Here is a 16,972-nt window from a genome sequence, read left to right on the forward strand (position 1 = left end):
TAACCTCATTTTCCAGCAGAAGCCTGGCCATAGGCAGAGGTCATGATGGGCTGTGGAATAAAGGGACAGCAGAAGAAGTACTGAGCTTTCTGTCTGCGGTGAGCTTTGTGATGCTGTAGCCTGATTACTACTCATACTCAAACTTGCCAGTTGATGAACTTGCTCATACATCAGTACTAACTGCAGCTACGCCAGCAGCTGTGGGATTTACTGGTGCCACTGCAGCCACAGAGGACTACATTTTCTCTCCTGCTAGGCAGAGCTTGCAGGAGCAGCATATGGGATGAGGACATTAAAAGATAAAACACGCAGATCTGGAAACTTCTCAGATTTCCCTCCTCATGTCTCCCAGCCATTCTGTGTCCTGGGAATACACCTCCTTTTTCTTCTTTTGAAACAAAGAAGCTTGGTATCCCCCAAGATTCGCACAGACCTCGGAGATGGGGCCAGGTGAGAAGGTCACTGTATGCTTTTGGTGGGTATTTCAGGTCTGCCTTTTGACTTTGAGAAGAGTCTGGCTGCCAGTGGCTCCTTAGGCAGCTCTTCCAAAGAAGTGTTCCAGAGTTAGGACGGGGGAAGAATCATGCAGAAAAGGAACTATAAAATAAAAACATTTTTGGAGTAAAGTTTAGTGCATTTCTTATATAAGAAGAAATAATAATAATAAAAAAATCTAATGAAGCAGGACAGGATTTAAAATATTGCACAAGTTTACCAAGAAGTTAGACCACAAACAAAAGGAAAACAATTTGCATTTTGGTAGTCAACTTATAAGGGGACACATGGCTCCTATAGATGATTTGAAAGTGAAATCTGATTTGACTGGGGTTAGTGTTTGCGATAACTGACAGGGCTAAGTTAAGTGTCACTCAGTGGTAGAGTGCTGGACTGAACTTGCCAGAGAAAGCTCAGGAGACCCTCGGGAAGAACAGGCACATTTACTTGCAGAGGACAGTTTAACAGAACAATTAGGCTTCAGCCTAATTGACAAAATCTGTTTTAACAGCAAATAAATTCTGTGTAATAGCCTCAGAAGGTACAAATTATCAGAACTAAGAGCAGTTTGTTGTTTTCCTTTTCAAATGCTTAATAATTTTAAATTTCTTCAGCTACTGATTGTATTTCACCTTGAATGAATGAATGCCTCATTTTTCTTCACTTGAGAGGAAGTATCTCTCTGATCTTGTGTTTCTTCGATACAGCATTTCCTTCTTTCCCTGAGAAGAAAAATGAGCTGGGGATTCCTTCGTGATCTGCTGAGTGGAGTGAATAAATATTCAACGGGAATTGGAAGAATTTGGGTAGCAGTTGTGTTCATATTCCGCTTACTGGTTTACATTGCGGCTGCAGAAAACATCTGGAAATACGAACATGATGAATTTGAATGCAACATCAAGCAGCCTGGTTGTGAAAATGTCTGCTTTGACCATTTTTTCCCTGTCTCCCACATCAGACTTTGGGCTTTGCAATTAATCATGGTCTCCACCCCTTCACTCTTGGTTGTTTTTCATGTTGCTTACCGAGAGAACAGAAAGAAACACCACAACCAGAAACTTTATAAAAGTCCAGGAGAGATAGATGGTGGATTGCTGTGCACTTACCTCATCAGCCTTATTTTAAAAACAGGACTTGAAATACTTTTTCTTGCTCTGTTTTATAAATTGTACAATGGATTCCAAGTACCACGTCTTGTGAAATGTGACCTAAGGCCGTGTCCCAATACCGTAGACTGCTATATTTCCAAACCCACGGAAAAGATGATTTTCCTCTATTTTCTGGTGGCAACTTCATGCCTGTGCATTGTATTAAATCTAAGTGAATTGAGTTACCTCATTTTCAAATACTCCATAAAGCGTTATCTGAAGAGATACAGCAAGAAACACCAAGGCCCAAAAAGTGATTGCCACAAATCAGAAATCTTTGGTTATGACAGACCAGCAGCTGCAGAACGGTTCCACAGCAGCCCCCCGTCCTGGCCTTTGAATATACAAGATGAACGTGAAAAAAATTCCCCGTTGACTTGAAAGAAGAGATCTCCTTCCTGTTGCACAAGCTGTATTTGACTAATTGCTTTTCCAATCAGTGCTTTACAGAACTAAAAGGATAGTTACGTAGGAAATACTTTTTCTCTGTTAGTTCCCCCTTACTTAAGCGGATAAATTCAGTCACATTATGTATGTCATACATATAATTATCTAGATCTTTTCATGTTGAAACAAGAGGTGCAGACGTCTGAAAATTCCATGAAGTTTTAATATAAACACAGATGCTTATGATAAACTATGCTGAAACAATTGCTCAAACAGTTGTGTGTTGAATATTACACAGAATTGCTTTGGTACAAGCAAAAAGAGGCTTTTTATATGCAGAGTTGGAAGAACCTGGGACTGATGAAGATGCGGAACAGTAATGGGATGTTCAGCATTTATCAGGTGGGTGGATCTGATAACTGTTGAAATAGTGACCGGGAACCGCTGGCATACAGTGGCTGCTGGTGTCTTGAAGTGAGCTGGATGGTCACAAGCCCGTTTCACTGGACTACTGTAAAACATCTCAAAAAAAGAAAAAAAAAGAAAAAAAGAGGTAGACACATCTAGTTTAGCCCATGGTGATAAAGAGAGACCTGCTTATTTAGCTGTTTGTGGAGCACCTCCTCCTGGAGGTATTTGAGCCCTTTACAGTTTTTAGGGCATTTATCATCCTGTCAGAAAAGGTACTTGCTCAAATTTGCGCAGGCAGCATACACCGGAGTACGGAGTTGACTCCTGATCACCAGCGCTGAGCAGCTCCCGAGTCATTACATTTTTCTCCCGCTCCGTGGCATTTAAGGGAAAAGATCATTCTCAGTTCCCCAGGATCTGAGTAGAGAAACGTAGACCACACAATATGGCAAAACAGTAGCCCTAGTATTCAGTAGCCTGGAATCTGATCCCATTAGTAGGGCCGAAAATGCTGCTACTCCTTCAGTAGATTTTTCTGCCGTAGAAGAACATGTGAAATCTAAATGAATGAAAAGCCTCCAGTAGAAAGAAAGTAAAAAAGAATCACCTATTCACTCCCCCCAAATTTCAGATCTCTTGAACACCACCCACCTCTGCTTTTTCTTCTGTGCGTTGCTTGGGCTAACATGAAAGGGACAGAAATTGGCTCAGACATGACTTTTGTTGAACCTAGACTTCTGAGATGACAGAAATTAGGGCCTAAAAGAGTGCCTTACTTCAGGGTGGTGTTCTCTTGCCGTTGCTGGGATGAAAGACGTTTGGACATACATCAGTATTGAGCCTGAATGCAATCATTAGAGAAAAACACCACCTGCATTAAGTGGAGCTGCCTGAATGTAGAACTGATTTTATTGTTCGTGCCAGGATAAAGGGGAGGAAACAGTTGCAAAAGCACATTGACTATTTTTTCACTCAAAAAAACCCCAGCTTTGGTTACAAAGCATTACTTTTACGAGTACTGGGGTAGCAGTTACAGAATTAAGAACTAATGAATAAACTATGTGCTTTTGACTGTGATTTCCAAGCTTTTTCACTAAAGTAAACCTGCTTTTATAAAAGATGAAGACACGTTTGCTGCCGCTGAACTTCACAGCGAAGCAGTCCCTCAGATACGAGCTTGCCAGCTTGTGGCCAGTTAAAGTTTTACATCTCGAGGGAGGCTGAATCAGTGTGTAGATCGAGACAACGTGCTTTACACAACTCAGAACATTTTCTGTTAAATCTCTACATGCACAGAATGTGGCTCATGATAGAAATGCCATCAGAAACTCTTTTGCAGCTACTGGACAAAACCCACCATGGAGTGCATGAAGCAAAACCATTGACCACCATTGTTTGAGTAACTGAGAACAAAACCCAAAATTATTTTGGTTCTTTTGTACCTTAATGCATCATTTTGTAAGACAAGGGCAAATGCTTCCAAAATGACTGGTTTTTAATTATTGAGGACAGATTTTAAAACAGCACATTAATGGAAAAGTATTTATTCATTTTTTTTTAAAGCAAAGTTTATTTGAGAGAAAACGAACAGAAGCAAACACAGTTTAGCCAACACAGGTTTCTGACTAAATTTGTGCATTAGCGGCTCCCTAATAAAAAAGTATATTAAGTCAGGGCTTGAAGGGTTTTAGAGCATCCCTTAAAGCTCTGTGGCTGGTCAGAGCTTCCCTCTTAGACAAAAATTTTCCTGTGAAACAAGAACTTTAACTCTTTGGGACGTATATTCAAGGTCTTCAGCGGCCATGAAATGATAAATAAATTCCCAAATCAACAGGTTTCAAGTCTTGGAGGATACTTCAGTTTTGACAAAGCCAGTACCTTACACGAGAAACACTCTGAAAAATTATCATGGACCAACTCTGTGTAAGCGCTGACTCACTCGTAGCGAACAGCCAGGTGGCTTTTACACCATGTACTGCAAACTTAGAGGAGTGTTTGACAAAGCCACCAGTGAAAAGGAAACAAGCATCACACAAGGCGGCTCCGTCAGATTTTGCTTAACCTGAGAGAACAGAGACAAATCCATTTACTTTGTGAACCCTGGCTCTTGGCCAGCATTTGGTCTTTTACTGGCTCCTTCTCTTCCACAGCTCTTTTCTCACCTTTATAATCCTTTGTGCTCCAGTTTAAGTTTCACTCATCCGTCCATCCCTGAAGTTGTTTGCTCGTACATTTTTGGTACAAATGAGTTTGTAGACTAAAAGTTTAATGGCTTTTTTTTTGTATGTATTGAACTTCCAATTCACACAAACAGACAAAATAAATAAAAAAGTGCTATGTTTTTTCCTTCTTTTAAGTGTCAAAGTACAGTCTCCTCAATCCCACAGCAATTGGTAGGAAGCTGACCTGAGCCCATACTGCAAAGGAACACCAACACAATCACTCCATGCACATTCATACAAAAATATTTACCTTGCTCATATTTCAAAACATGTCGGCAAATGTTAAAAGATCCAAACCTTATATAGGTCCTCATTTTCTTTAAAACCCGAGTAATGTCCTTGCCTTGTGACAGACAAAAAAGTCACAGAAAAAAGCAGGGCACGAGCAGGAGCTCCTCTAGCGCCAGTGGCCGAAACCTCAGGGCAGCGTGCCCATGCAGGTGGGAGCCCCAACCATACTAATTCTTTGGCACGGAAACTAATTGCAAGAATATAGCCAACTACTTTTCCTCACCTGAGCCAATGACTGTTTTCAGTGTTAATTTTAAAGGCTTCGCTCCATCCCTATCCAACAGCCGTGGACAGGACATGCCAGAACACTGTAGGACCAACAGTCCCCCCCATCTTGCTGAGAACGACCACCTCACAGCACGTGAGGAAAAACCCAAAACCCACTACTCTTAATTACACTGAATTAGGGCTCAGACGTCAGATTTCTTTACAAACACAGTGAACCACAAGAGAGGCTGACTGCTGGTTTAAAGATGTCTTTCCATCACAAATCGTTCTGTACGCTGCATCCAGACTCCTTGACTCGGTTGCTTCCCCGTCAGCAACAGCTGCTGCTTTAGTCAGCACATTCCTGATGTCGACAAGGGGTTTAATGGCAAGTGTCTTTGCTCAAACGCACTGGAGTTCATGGGTGACATGTTTGGAAGACAGAGACTAAAGAGGAGGAAGGAGAAAGAGGGGGACCGTGGGGCAGGGCAGGCAGCACCCACGGGTGTTGGGGCACTCCACAGACTGAGGTGGTGCTGGTGGAGCTGGGCTTGGCCACCTTGGAGCCCCATCCCACCCGGCAGCCCGGAAGGCAGGGGTACGGCTCCAGGCTCTGGAGAAGCCATCAGTTCAGGCATGCTGCCACAGCTACGAGCAGGAGGTTTTATACGTCACTCAAGGTAAAATGTCTAAACGCAAATACCAAATTTATTTCCTCAGGGATTGTTGCAGGTGGCTTTATCAAGCCACAGTGCTCTCTGCAGTCCACGACATCTTAAATCAGACCCTGCCTTCAGTCCCCCGCTTTAAGTTTAAAATATACTTTTTTAAAAAAGGAAAAAACCAAACCAACCATACTAGCTTACCTGTTGGACAGGCTGCCAGTACCCCCCTAAAAGGGAGTGTTCCTGGGAGGGCACTGACTACACTGGTACAGCATCCACTTTAATTGGATTAATTAGGATAAGAATGAGATGATATTAAAAGTTTCATTCTCAGAAATTCAGGCCCTACATTCAGATCCAAACCAGAATTTTCTGCATATTTATGACACTGGAATTTATGATTTATTATTTTTTTAAAATAGCATTCTAGTATAGCACTGTGTAGCTACATAATTGTCTGCTATTCTCAGTCTAAAAACTGCAAATGATCATTGGGAATATCAATGTTGAAACTATTTAACTTACACGACACAAAAAGGTATCTTCTAAAAATTAACAGCTGTGAGGTCTGTCGACAGTGACTGCAGTGGTTAGGTACATCTGAAAACAAGAGATTTCAGACAAGCTTTGTGGATTCTCTCCAGAGGAGGTTCTCTGCCCTCTTCTCCCCTGCAGAAGATCCCCTCTACAATCACCACAGCTGGCATCTAACAGCAACTCCATCCAGGGAGACCGCACGGCCACTGGTAGGTAGAACATGGCATTGTACGCTTGTAACCATTATAATGGCCCCTCCTAGAGTTGGAATGCAAGAATCTGTTTTCATTTTATCATTCATTTTGTTTTATCATTCCCCATCCCTGGAAGTGTTCAAGGCCAGGCTGGATGAGGCTTTGGGCAACCTGGTGTAGTGAAGGGTTTCCCTGCCCATGGCAGGGGGGTTGGAACTAGATGATCTTTGAGGTCTCTTCCAACCCAAACCATTCTATGATTCTATGATTCTCAGACCACACCTTTGATTTACTAACTTGGCAGAATTATCACTTTAGTCACTCAGGAGGGATCGAAAGCGAGAGGAGCAAACAGGCTCCGTTCAAATGGAAGCACGCGTTTTCTGAGAGGGTATGCAATTTAGCACCAGATAGCAAACCAAGGGCTATGCCTAAGTTGAAGTGCTGTTGCCTTTCTGCTTTTTCATACATAATCCTCACTCTCACAATAAGTCACTTCATTTGGTTGTAGGAATGTGCCCTCGGCATTGATATTCAAGTAAACTGTCAAAGATTCCAGGTGAATAGCTTAAGAGCAATCAAGTGTAGCATTTAATGCAAAGCTTTACATGGCAAGACAAGTTTATAAGAAAAAAAAAAAATCAAGCCAATCTCTCCCAAGATAAAGACTGTGTTGTATTACTGAAGGTAGATCACATCCAGCAATGAGAATAATCCAAGAAAAATTTTTGGTACCACACAATCCAGCTGGTTTGTCCCATCCAAGTTAAGCAATCACACATGAAAACCAACACTGAAGATTCCTGGGTACTGACAGCTCCCACCAACACATTCACGCTTTTGGTTACTCAACAAACCGGATACCTGTCGTTTCGGTTAGCAGCATAGAGAGAAATTGCTCCGATCCCGGGCACTACAAGCGGCACCACTTCCGAGGCTCGTTCCAGTGTGGAAAAGAGAGAGGTGGCGAGAGTGCTGCCAGGTACAGTCAGCAAGAGGCAGAAGAGCGCGGAGGGAGCCCATGCCATCAATAGAGCACAACCACTGAGTTTATCCATAAGATCACAATCTCACTTCCCTTTCAGAAAGTGCCTTGTTTATTCAGTTTTTAATGGTATGGCATAAGGACTCACGTATTTTATAGATAGATACCAAATTGGTATTATCAAAATAAACCATCTGTTTTATAAACCCACTATTTACAAAAACGGTTTCTGAAGTTTTTTTGTTTTGTTTTTTTAACAAAAATTAAACTATACACCAATCTAAGTTACAGAAACAAAAATAACCTTTATAAGATCACATGTATAAAACAAGAAATGAAATGTGATTTTATTTAAGGCAATACTGGGCTACTTCACAAATCACCACCTCAAATATATACACTGCTCCACACTACTAATTTTCTATCACATTCACAATGGATTCTTTAATACCAAATATTGTTTTAAATCTCCAATGTAGCAAACTATTTTTATTCACATTTCCATTTTTATTATGGAATCATAAATGCTTTGTATCCAATTAAAAGCAATGAAAAATGTAGCTATAAGAAAACTATTATATTTAGGAGTTAACTACCTATGAATATCATCCATAGATATTGGATGTTAAAATTTACAAAAATGAGAGCGTGTCAGTACGTTTAACCTACGAAATGTGATCTTATCCAGCTCCTCTCCTGTAAATAAATGCTTTATGCAAAATAAACTGGATATGGCAGACTTAGCTAGTTTTAGTTCAAAAGTTCTTAATTTAAAATGATTAAAGGACAGTTTTAAAAACTTGCTTACTTAGTTACAAATTAAAATTCCGAATATAAATGTGTCATTTAATAGTTTAGACTTACAGACTGCTGGTGGCAGCAAATGATTTACAATAATAAATATATACAAAAAAAAAATGTATCTACAAATGAAGAGTACTGTTATACATGAGCAGTGACCTGGTGAAAGATACCAATCACAGACAACTCACAAAGATTTAGTTCATGGAAAGGACAATCTGATAGAAAGTTGAGGTTTCGATCAAGTATTTACAAAACTGAAGCAATTACTCTGTTCTTCAAGTCCCATAGGGATAAAAACAAATAAGAAATTTACATGACTCATGTCATGTTTTTTGCTAGATTAAATCACTTCGAAATAAAAGAACTAGCATGCTTGATGGCTTCCTATTCAAAATAAATTTAATAACAGGTCATGGTTACACATGTTATGTTTTCAGTATTTTGACTCCCCTTCCTTGGTACCCATCCGAATTACTTTCGCAGCTGTAACCTCCGGATTATCCTCCCAACGTCCTTCAAGCTTTCTCAAACTGACGATAGGTTTCATTTCCTGAAGTTGCTTCAGCACGTGCTCAGTGCAGTCTTTAAAAGCCCTGTCTAAAACCATCTTTACGTTATCACCACATGGAAGCTGTGATGGGTTGGCAAACGGTACGAGGGTTTCAGTTTCAGCACATGGCCAAGCGACATTATTACTTGCTACGGAGGTCTTCTCGTTGGATTTTCGTGAGTTCGAATGGGATCCTTTTTTGGTTCCACTGCTATGGTAGTCTCTTTCAGTGTTTTTCTTTTGCTTCACAGCAGACTCTTCAAGGAACTTGAGGAATGACACTTCAAAACCCATTGGCTTAAACGAGCTCCAGTCGAAAGCTGCCGGTTGCTCTTCGGCCGTTTGAATGGCGACAGCAGTCTCCTCCTCCCTGTGCATGCTACTCACGTCAACGGGCAGTACTTCCTCAGTCTTTTCGACTTTCCTTCTCTTATTCTGAGAAACATTTTTTTCTTTGTTTGCTCTTTTCAAGTTGTTTGATTTTTGCTTTTCTGAGGGGCAGGAGCTGGTCTCCTGCAAGTCACTATTTACAATGGAAGAGATTTTTGCTTGATTTTCAGCACTTGCGCAATCCTCGTTAATCAGTTTAGTAATGAATAGTTCTGTCAGTTCGTCCACTTCATCCTTCTCACCTTTTTCAGTTTCCTTTTGTGGTAGCGTAGATGTGCTTGAATCATTATTGCTCGCTATCAAACTCGGTTCAGGCTCTTTCACATCAGTTTTTTTATCAGTCTCCTCTTGCTCACAAGAGGCTTCCTTTACTTCTGAGACAGAGAGCTTTTTGGATACAATAAGAAGATTTCTGTGTTGGGAAGTAAATGCTTTGGACAGCTTGTGACACTTATAGTGCCTTATGATGTTACTTTCGCTTGTCACTACGGATGAACATCCCTTTATCATACATGGATACTGAGTCATGAATCTGCTCGTACATTCCGATAAGGCATCGTTTCTAGCCTTTATTGAATACACGTGCTTGCCGCGTTTCAGTGAATAAGCCTTATTTTCTTGAACTTGCATTCCTTTCGAGTTTTTGTTTTCCAAGTTCACGTTTTTCTTTCGTTTTGTTTTCACTGACAGCCTGTTACCTTCTTTTCCTGATCTGTTTTTTAGTCCTCTCTGTTTGGACTTCAATGGTTTCTCCTGATTTGCTTTGCTTGAAATGTTTTCCTGACCTGGTGTCAGCCTCCTGGGTCTTATCAGATGATCTTTATGCTTGTCATTATGTTTGTTAAAAATATGCCTCAAGAGGTTAGACCTAGTAGCATAAATGCGGTCACAGCCTTCACAGTCACACTTGAATACGTTGTCATCTTCTACTTTGTTTGGTTTTATCTTAATACCGTGATCTGCCTCAAGATGTACGACGTAGTTAAGATACGCTGTAAACGAAGACTTACATTGAGACTGATCGCAAGAAAACCTTCCCGCCTCTGGCACCGATTTCATGTTTCCAATTTGCTCTGGGGTCATGTCATGAAGCTTCATGTAATGTTGTATCAAGCTGGTAACTTCCTGGAAGATGCGAGAGCAGTCGCTCACCTCACACCTGAACTCTCTGACGGCGGCTTTGGTTTCCACGTCATCGCGTTCCTCTTTGCCTGGCTCGTTCTCCTCCTCCACTTCAGCAGAGAAGGCAGGGAGGTCCGATTTGTGCACAGCTTGGTAATGAAGGATTAGGTTTTGTTGTATGGTAAAAGCCGCGAAGCAGCCCTGATGGACGCACCGGTATGGTCTGTAAGGGCTGTATCTAGTGGGAAACTCCAGAGATTTTGTTACGGGCTTCCTACGTTTTCTATCCTCTTTTTCCTTCCTGTACCTCCTAACCTTGTGTACTTTGGGTTGTGCCTGTGTACTAGCAAAAGAAGTCACATTGTGCTGTTCTGGTGGAACAGAAACCACTTGGGGAGGTTTTTCCAGTCTTTCAGGAATATTATTTTCTGGTAGAAGGTTTTCCAAGACTTTTACAGGCTCTACAACTTCATTTATCTGAACTTCTTTGACCAATGGAGCTGCAGTTTTGTTTTCTATTATTAGTGTCTGCAAAGTTTTTATTTCAGCAGGCCGCGGGGCTGTATTTACAGTTTCATTTTGAGACCTTCTGCCATAAGGCCTTTTAATTTTTAATTTTACCATCTCCTCTGTCGTAAAATGATGTACAAGCTGACAGTGTGCTCGGAGATTAGAGTTTCTTGTGAATGTTTTTGGACAGGTAGCTACAACACACTTGAACGGGGCATACTTCAGTTGATGTTTCTTAATTTCTAGTATCATTTCTGCAGTGTACTGATGAATCTTGCCATAGTGTTTAAATAATGCGTCTTTTGTCATAGCACTGTAATTGCAGCCTGGATCCTGACATACAAAAGGCTTATTAACTTTATCACTGAACTGAATGTTACTTGCCTCTGAAGATATCTGGACAAGGGGTTTGTTTTCAGTTGATACAACAGGAACTGCTGGTGCTAGCGTATCTGCTGGAGGACATTGGGCAACAGTCTCAGAGACCTGAATGGGTGAATCATTTTCTAGCTTCAGTTTTTTCAAGCCCTCCAAGATTTCTAGTATTTGAGTATCGTCCTTTTGAGATGCCTCAGTCTGAGCAGAGCTACTCTTTGCAGCGGTGACGTTCCCTGCATGCACAGCAAACTGCGTGGGAGTGGGTAGTTTTACACTATGTGCAGAATTTCCCAAAGAAGCCTGTGCATTATTTACTTGCAAGTTCTGTCCTGAAACACCGACGGTGTCCTGAATTTCAGCTTTCACCTCAAATATCTGTGAATTCATAGCAGTTTTAATTATTTCCAGGGTTTTTTCGAAGTTCTGCATAACATTGTCTTCTGAAACCTGTTCCTCCGAATTTGCTTGTGCACAAGAATTTACAGCCATCATCTGGGAATCCCCATTTTCAGTTTTTACTGTTAAAGGGGGTAATGTATGAGCCTCGAGATTTGTTTTGAAGTTCTCTTTGATACTGGCCATGAATAATTGATTGTCAACATTATTGAGTTTCTGTGTGAGATTTTCCACCACTGCTTGAGCGCCACAATTTGCCAGCAAGTTGGACTGAAAACTTTCTCCCTGTATTTGCATGTTTCCTTCGGTGCTTTTGGTTAGAAGTCCCATTGTTGTTGTATTATTTACTGCCACTTTCTGTGATGTATTGGGTGCAAGCAAGGGAGTAGTTGCTTTTCTTTTCCTCTTTGAAGCACTGGTTCCCTTCTTATTCAAGTTGCTTGATCCTGAATTCTTGGGACTACTTATAACTGAAACTCGTGAACTGTTCCCTGCAAAGTTTTGCGCTGCTGCAACAGTGTTAGAAAACGAGCTAGGACATAAGCCATTTTCAATAGTCTTTAGCATTAGGTCCTCCGTTGCAAAAACAGGCAAACTCTTGCATTCATTTACTGGAAGAATTTTGGCATTGAGGGTCCTGTTTTGGTCTGTTAGCAGGGTACTGGGGTTACAGACTGTCTGCAGCAGAGGGGATGCGGTGGAGTTGGGGAGAACAGCTGCACTTATCTGAGTCGTACCAGTGACGCAACTTGTTGTAACTACGTGTGGAAGTACTTCTGTGTTATCAAAGGTACTCGGAATGCCGGCAGTTTCCAAGGCTTGTTTTATAATTTGATTTCCCTCCTCATTCCCACCGGTATTAAAGTTAGCCCGTGGAAACATAGTCTGCAGTAAGGCTGTGGAACGATTTTCAGCCGCAAGTAACTGGAAGAACGATGGATCTTTAAAACACATCTCTGGATTGAAGGCAGACTCCTGGGGTTGCTGCAAGTTTAATGAATTTGAGGAAAGAATCACACTGGCAAGCAAAGACTGTCCATTAGCCTGCAGAGCTTCTGGAGAAATTTCTGATCCTTCAAGAGGCTTACAGTAAGACCTCTTAGATAAGTGACCACCAAGTGATCTAGGATTAGTGAAAACTCTGAAACACCTGCTACAGATAAATTTGCCATCCCTAATTATTGCTGGCCACTTTGCCCGCTTGTTATGTTTTGGCTTCCTTTCTTTCCCATTTGGGCCCCGGCCACGATCTCTTTTCACCTTTTCTGAAGCTGGATGTTCAGAGTTAGTTTCATTGAAGTTATTTTCATTACTCAATCGTGAGGGAAATATTTGATCAACAGTTTCCTCTTTTAGGAAAGCAGAACTAGTGTTCCCTTCTAGTTGCGATGAAAAGTTATTTGTGTTATTTTCCGATTGTGAGAAGACTGAATTTGGAGGATTCTCTGCTGATGAAGGAAAGAGAGACATTGGACCGTTTTCTGCAGGCAAAGGAAGAAAAGGATCTGAACCACCGTCAATATTCAGAGGCATGACTGTTTTTGCCAGATCGTCCAACTGGGAAGGTAAGGTTGCACCAGACAGATTTTCCATTTGTGAACACAAAATACTCTCAGGCTCACTTTTAATACGAGCAGACAAACTTGGATTTATGACACTTTCCACTACAGGCAACATAGGATTGGCCAAATTTTCTAGGTGTGTTGGGAAAAGTGTACTTGAGACTTGTTGCACTTGACTGGAACAGGTGGGATTAAAGTTAGGTTTGTTCTGTGCAGCAAAAGCAGCACCACTGGGATTGCCCACTTGCGACGGCATAAGATAAACAATCTTCCCATCGTTCGGCACATTTTGCAGATTGCTGGATTTTCGTGGTTTCTTATTTTTACGCTGCATTTTAAAAGCAGCATATTGGTCAGGGTGCGCTGCCTTCATATGTTTGCCAATGCTCTGCGACGAGTTGTACGTTCGAGTACAGCCCTCAACCTGACAATTAAACTTCTGAATAGGGGCTGCTGGTGACACGGCTGGAACTAAAGAGCTATTTATGTTAGGCTGCGAAGGAATAAACGTAATACTTTCTAAAGTTTTTAAAGGCAGGCTATATAGATTAGCTGCAGCCTTAATACTGTCTTCAATTTCAAGTTTGGAAATGGGTACACTGTTTTGATATCCTGCCTGATTCTGCATGCTGAATGGATTTACAATGCTCACTTGTCTTTCTAAGCTTTTTGATTCAAGTGCTTCCGGTTTTAGTGTGTCTGAGGTCACGGAAATATTTTGAATATTCTGAGTCTGGATGAGACAGTCTTCTTCCTTTCTCTCTTGGAAAACTGGAAGACAAGAGTCAACCAATGTGCACAACTGCTGGGCTCCAGGTTTAGTGGTATCTACTTTACTGGCAGTAGCAGCCAATTTACCTCTTTTTACAACGTTATCTCGGACCTTCTGGTTAACAGTAGGCACCTTAATGCTGCTTGCTGGAACTGCCACTGCCACTTCTGTCTTCAATGAACCCGTAGGAGACTGCTCCGAATCAGCATTAGGCAAGGAATTGCTTTGCTGCAGTATACTCACTGATGCATTTACGCTTTCATTCCCTACTGGTTCTGCTTTGATTTGAGTCCAGATGACGTTTTCTCCTTCAGTAAAACTACTTGGGTTGTCGGCTGGAGGAGATGTCAATTCCTCTTTAACAGCAACTCCATCGGTATTTTCATTAGCTTTAGAAGGTTGACTAAGATCAGGTTGATTAGTCTGGCTTTCAGGCTGTTGCACTTCTTCAGGCTGCTTGTTGTGGTCTTCAACATGCTTTTCCAGTTCGTTCTGAGAACGGTATACCTTCCCGCAGCCTGTGACTTTGCAGGTATAGGTATTATAGTGTTGTGCTTCGTGATCATAGAGTAAATAGGCTTCGGAAAACACTCTGCCACATTTAGGAAACATACACTTTGCTCTGAAGACTTGATGCTCTTTCCTATGTGTTAGCAGCTCAGCGTAACTGTTAAAACCAGCCTTACATTTCATCTGTATGCAGATATAAGGCTTGCTGCCACAGTGCATTTGTAAATGATCATTCAGGTGAGTAACACTTACGAAATGTCGTCTACAGTACTGGCAAATCACTTTTTTGCTTTGCATTTCAAGAAAACGTTTAGCTTCTTCATTATCTTTATGCCCTTTTGCGTGTGCTATTAGATTTTTAAAATATTTAAAGCCTTTTTTACAAAACGTTACAGGGCAAGTGAATTCATTAACTGGGAGCGGCTTCTGAACTGGCACTATCTCTGGTATGTAAGGTTTATCTTTGTCATCGTTTTCATCATCTGAGCCATCGTTATCATTAAACACAATGAAGTCTGTTGAGTAGAGACTGTTCTTCTTAATGGGTCGCTGCTCCTGTTTGGATACAGAATTAGTTTTCTGATTCTCATTGGCAGTTGCTATTTTAGGAGGTCTTCCCAGTCGTCTTAGTGGTTTCATAGCAGCCAATCTCTCTTTGCTGGATTTTTTAACATGCAAAGTTACATGAGGAACAAAGTTTTCTTTAGAGTTAAAATTTTGGGCACAAATAGGGCAACTGTAAATTCCATCTTTATAATGTTTCTGTGCATGCCTAACTATTCTGTGTCCTAAAAATTCTTTGTCGCATAACACGCAATACTGCATATAAGCTTGCCAGTTCCTAAATCTAGCTGATATGAACCCCCTCTCTCTGAGTTTTTTAATTTCTCTCTTTTTCTGCTTTTCGTCTCTGATACCCTTAAGAAGACTTGTAGCTTCATCAAAAGTGCCAGTAAGCCCATTCACAGAAGTTTCTTTAGTCTCTTCTTGGCAATCCTCAACTTTCTCATAAACTTCACTATCATTTAGTTCATCTATGGATGACACGATGGATGCCTCCTCCCCCATAAGAGCCAGACACTGACGCTTCAGAGTTTTCCAGTCCCAGAATTCTGGATCAAAAGGCCACTGAGTTTTCAGTACAAGTAGGAGCTCACAGCGCAAAGAATTTGGTATTGGAAGATTCTCTTCATCATACTTCTGGTCAGGCTGATTATACAGCATTTCAACAGCATAATATGCATCCACAGTGGGTTCGAGAAGAAATTCACTCAGCTGACAAGCACGTTTAACCTCCAAATCATCTGGAAGCAAGCAGGAGATAGTCTTGCAAATAGATATCTTGACATCTGCATTTTCACTGGATTCCAAGCGCAATGCTTTGACACACAGTTCAATGCAGGTCGCAAGTCCAGCACCATCAATCTGTAAGGCAAGACTAATTTTAGTAAGTCAGCTTATCATAACCCTTTCTATATTTGTAAATAAAAGGTATCATTATTCAACTCTAACTGTCAGAAAAAATGCACCTGGAGTTTACAATGATACTTTTTACTTTAAGGAACAGTGTTTTGTTTTTAGATGCTATTCCTTAAGCTGCATAATTTGTCTTCATGCTACTAAAAAAAATGTGAAAGTTTACATACAACCAAAACACAAATTAATTGTATGTTCTGTCTAGTTTGAAGACTTTAGGACTGTACGTTAGAGGTGTTCAGTTTACATTAGGGCAACATTGAGCCTCTTCCATGAAACAGAGCCTGCCAGTTTTGTCACAGTTACTCGAGATGAGCTTCTATGGAGCATTGAGTTAACACTGGGTAGAAGTCAAATGGTAAAAAGCACTACAGCTGAAGTAAGAGGAGCATATGATCTTCAAAAAGATAATTTGGAAATCACTTAAGGTATAAAGGTTTATGTTTATTTTTAAAGATTATCCCACTTGCAAGTCAACTGAACCTCAACTGAACACATGGCTTCATTCCAACTGAAAGTAATAAGTATAGTTAAATGTTCCATCATTTAAGTCTTCCAAAGGTCATGTGGTCTTTTCTCATTCATAGCCTCAGGTAACATAAATTACATTTATGTACACTTTAGAGTCCCTTTATGCTGCCAAGGATGCACAGCAAGGCTGTGGTATACATGAGAATAGAGCCCAGTGAATTTATGAACACACAAGTCTACTGCCCATGCAATCTCCAGTTTCTGCCATCAATGAAATGATTCACAGCTCACTAGAGAAAAATCAGCATGGCATGGAGCAGACAGAGCTCTTAATATCACAAGACTCTGAAAGTTAATTTTCCTCCCCCTCTCTAACTCCAACTTAGTTCAGATCTTCGGAAAAAAAGGAAAATCTTTAAGGTTAGAAGCCCATGATTAGTCATACCAGAACACTTCAAAAGAAAAAAGGAATTTTTATTCTTAGACTTA

The 16,972-nt window shown here is 40.9% G+C and overlaps 2 protein-coding genes across 4 annotated transcripts in view; one reads left to right on the top strand and one right to left on the bottom strand.

Annotated features, from left to right (window-relative positions):
- The first annotated feature begins 1,229 nt into the window (after positions 1-1,229).
- GJB7 (gap junction protein beta 7) lies at positions 1,230-7,686 on the top strand. The gene is made up of 2 exons (XM_009987294.2): positions 1,230-1,923; positions 7,546-7,686. The coding sequence occupies exons 1-2, from the start codon at positions 1,230-1,232 to the stop codon at positions 7,680-7,682; spliced, it is 831 nt and encodes a 276-aa protein (XP_009985596.1). The 3' UTR covers positions 7,683-7,686.
- Positions 7,687-8,776: 1,090 nt separating this feature from the next.
- The window catches only part of ZNF292 (zinc finger protein 292), a 52,847-nt gene continuing 44,651 nt past the window's right edge, over positions 8,777-16,972 (bottom strand). For all 3 annotated transcript variants that reach the window (XM_086631302.1, XM_086631303.1, XM_086631304.1), the window contains one exon: positions 8,777-15,961. In XM_086631302.1, the coding sequence (XP_086487428.1) occupies positions 8,780-15,961 (7,182 nt within the window). In that variant the 3' untranslated portion in view covers positions 8,777-8,779. The remainder of the gene's footprint in view (positions 15,962-16,972) is intronic.

The sequence above is a fragment of the Tauraco erythrolophus genome, chromosome 2 (assembly GCF_009769465.1).
Source record: "Tauraco erythrolophus isolate bTauEry1 chromosome 2, bTauEry1.pri, whole genome shotgun sequence".
NCBI classification, from domain to species: domain Eukaryota; kingdom Metazoa; phylum Chordata; class Aves; order Musophagiformes; family Musophagidae; genus Tauraco; species Tauraco erythrolophus.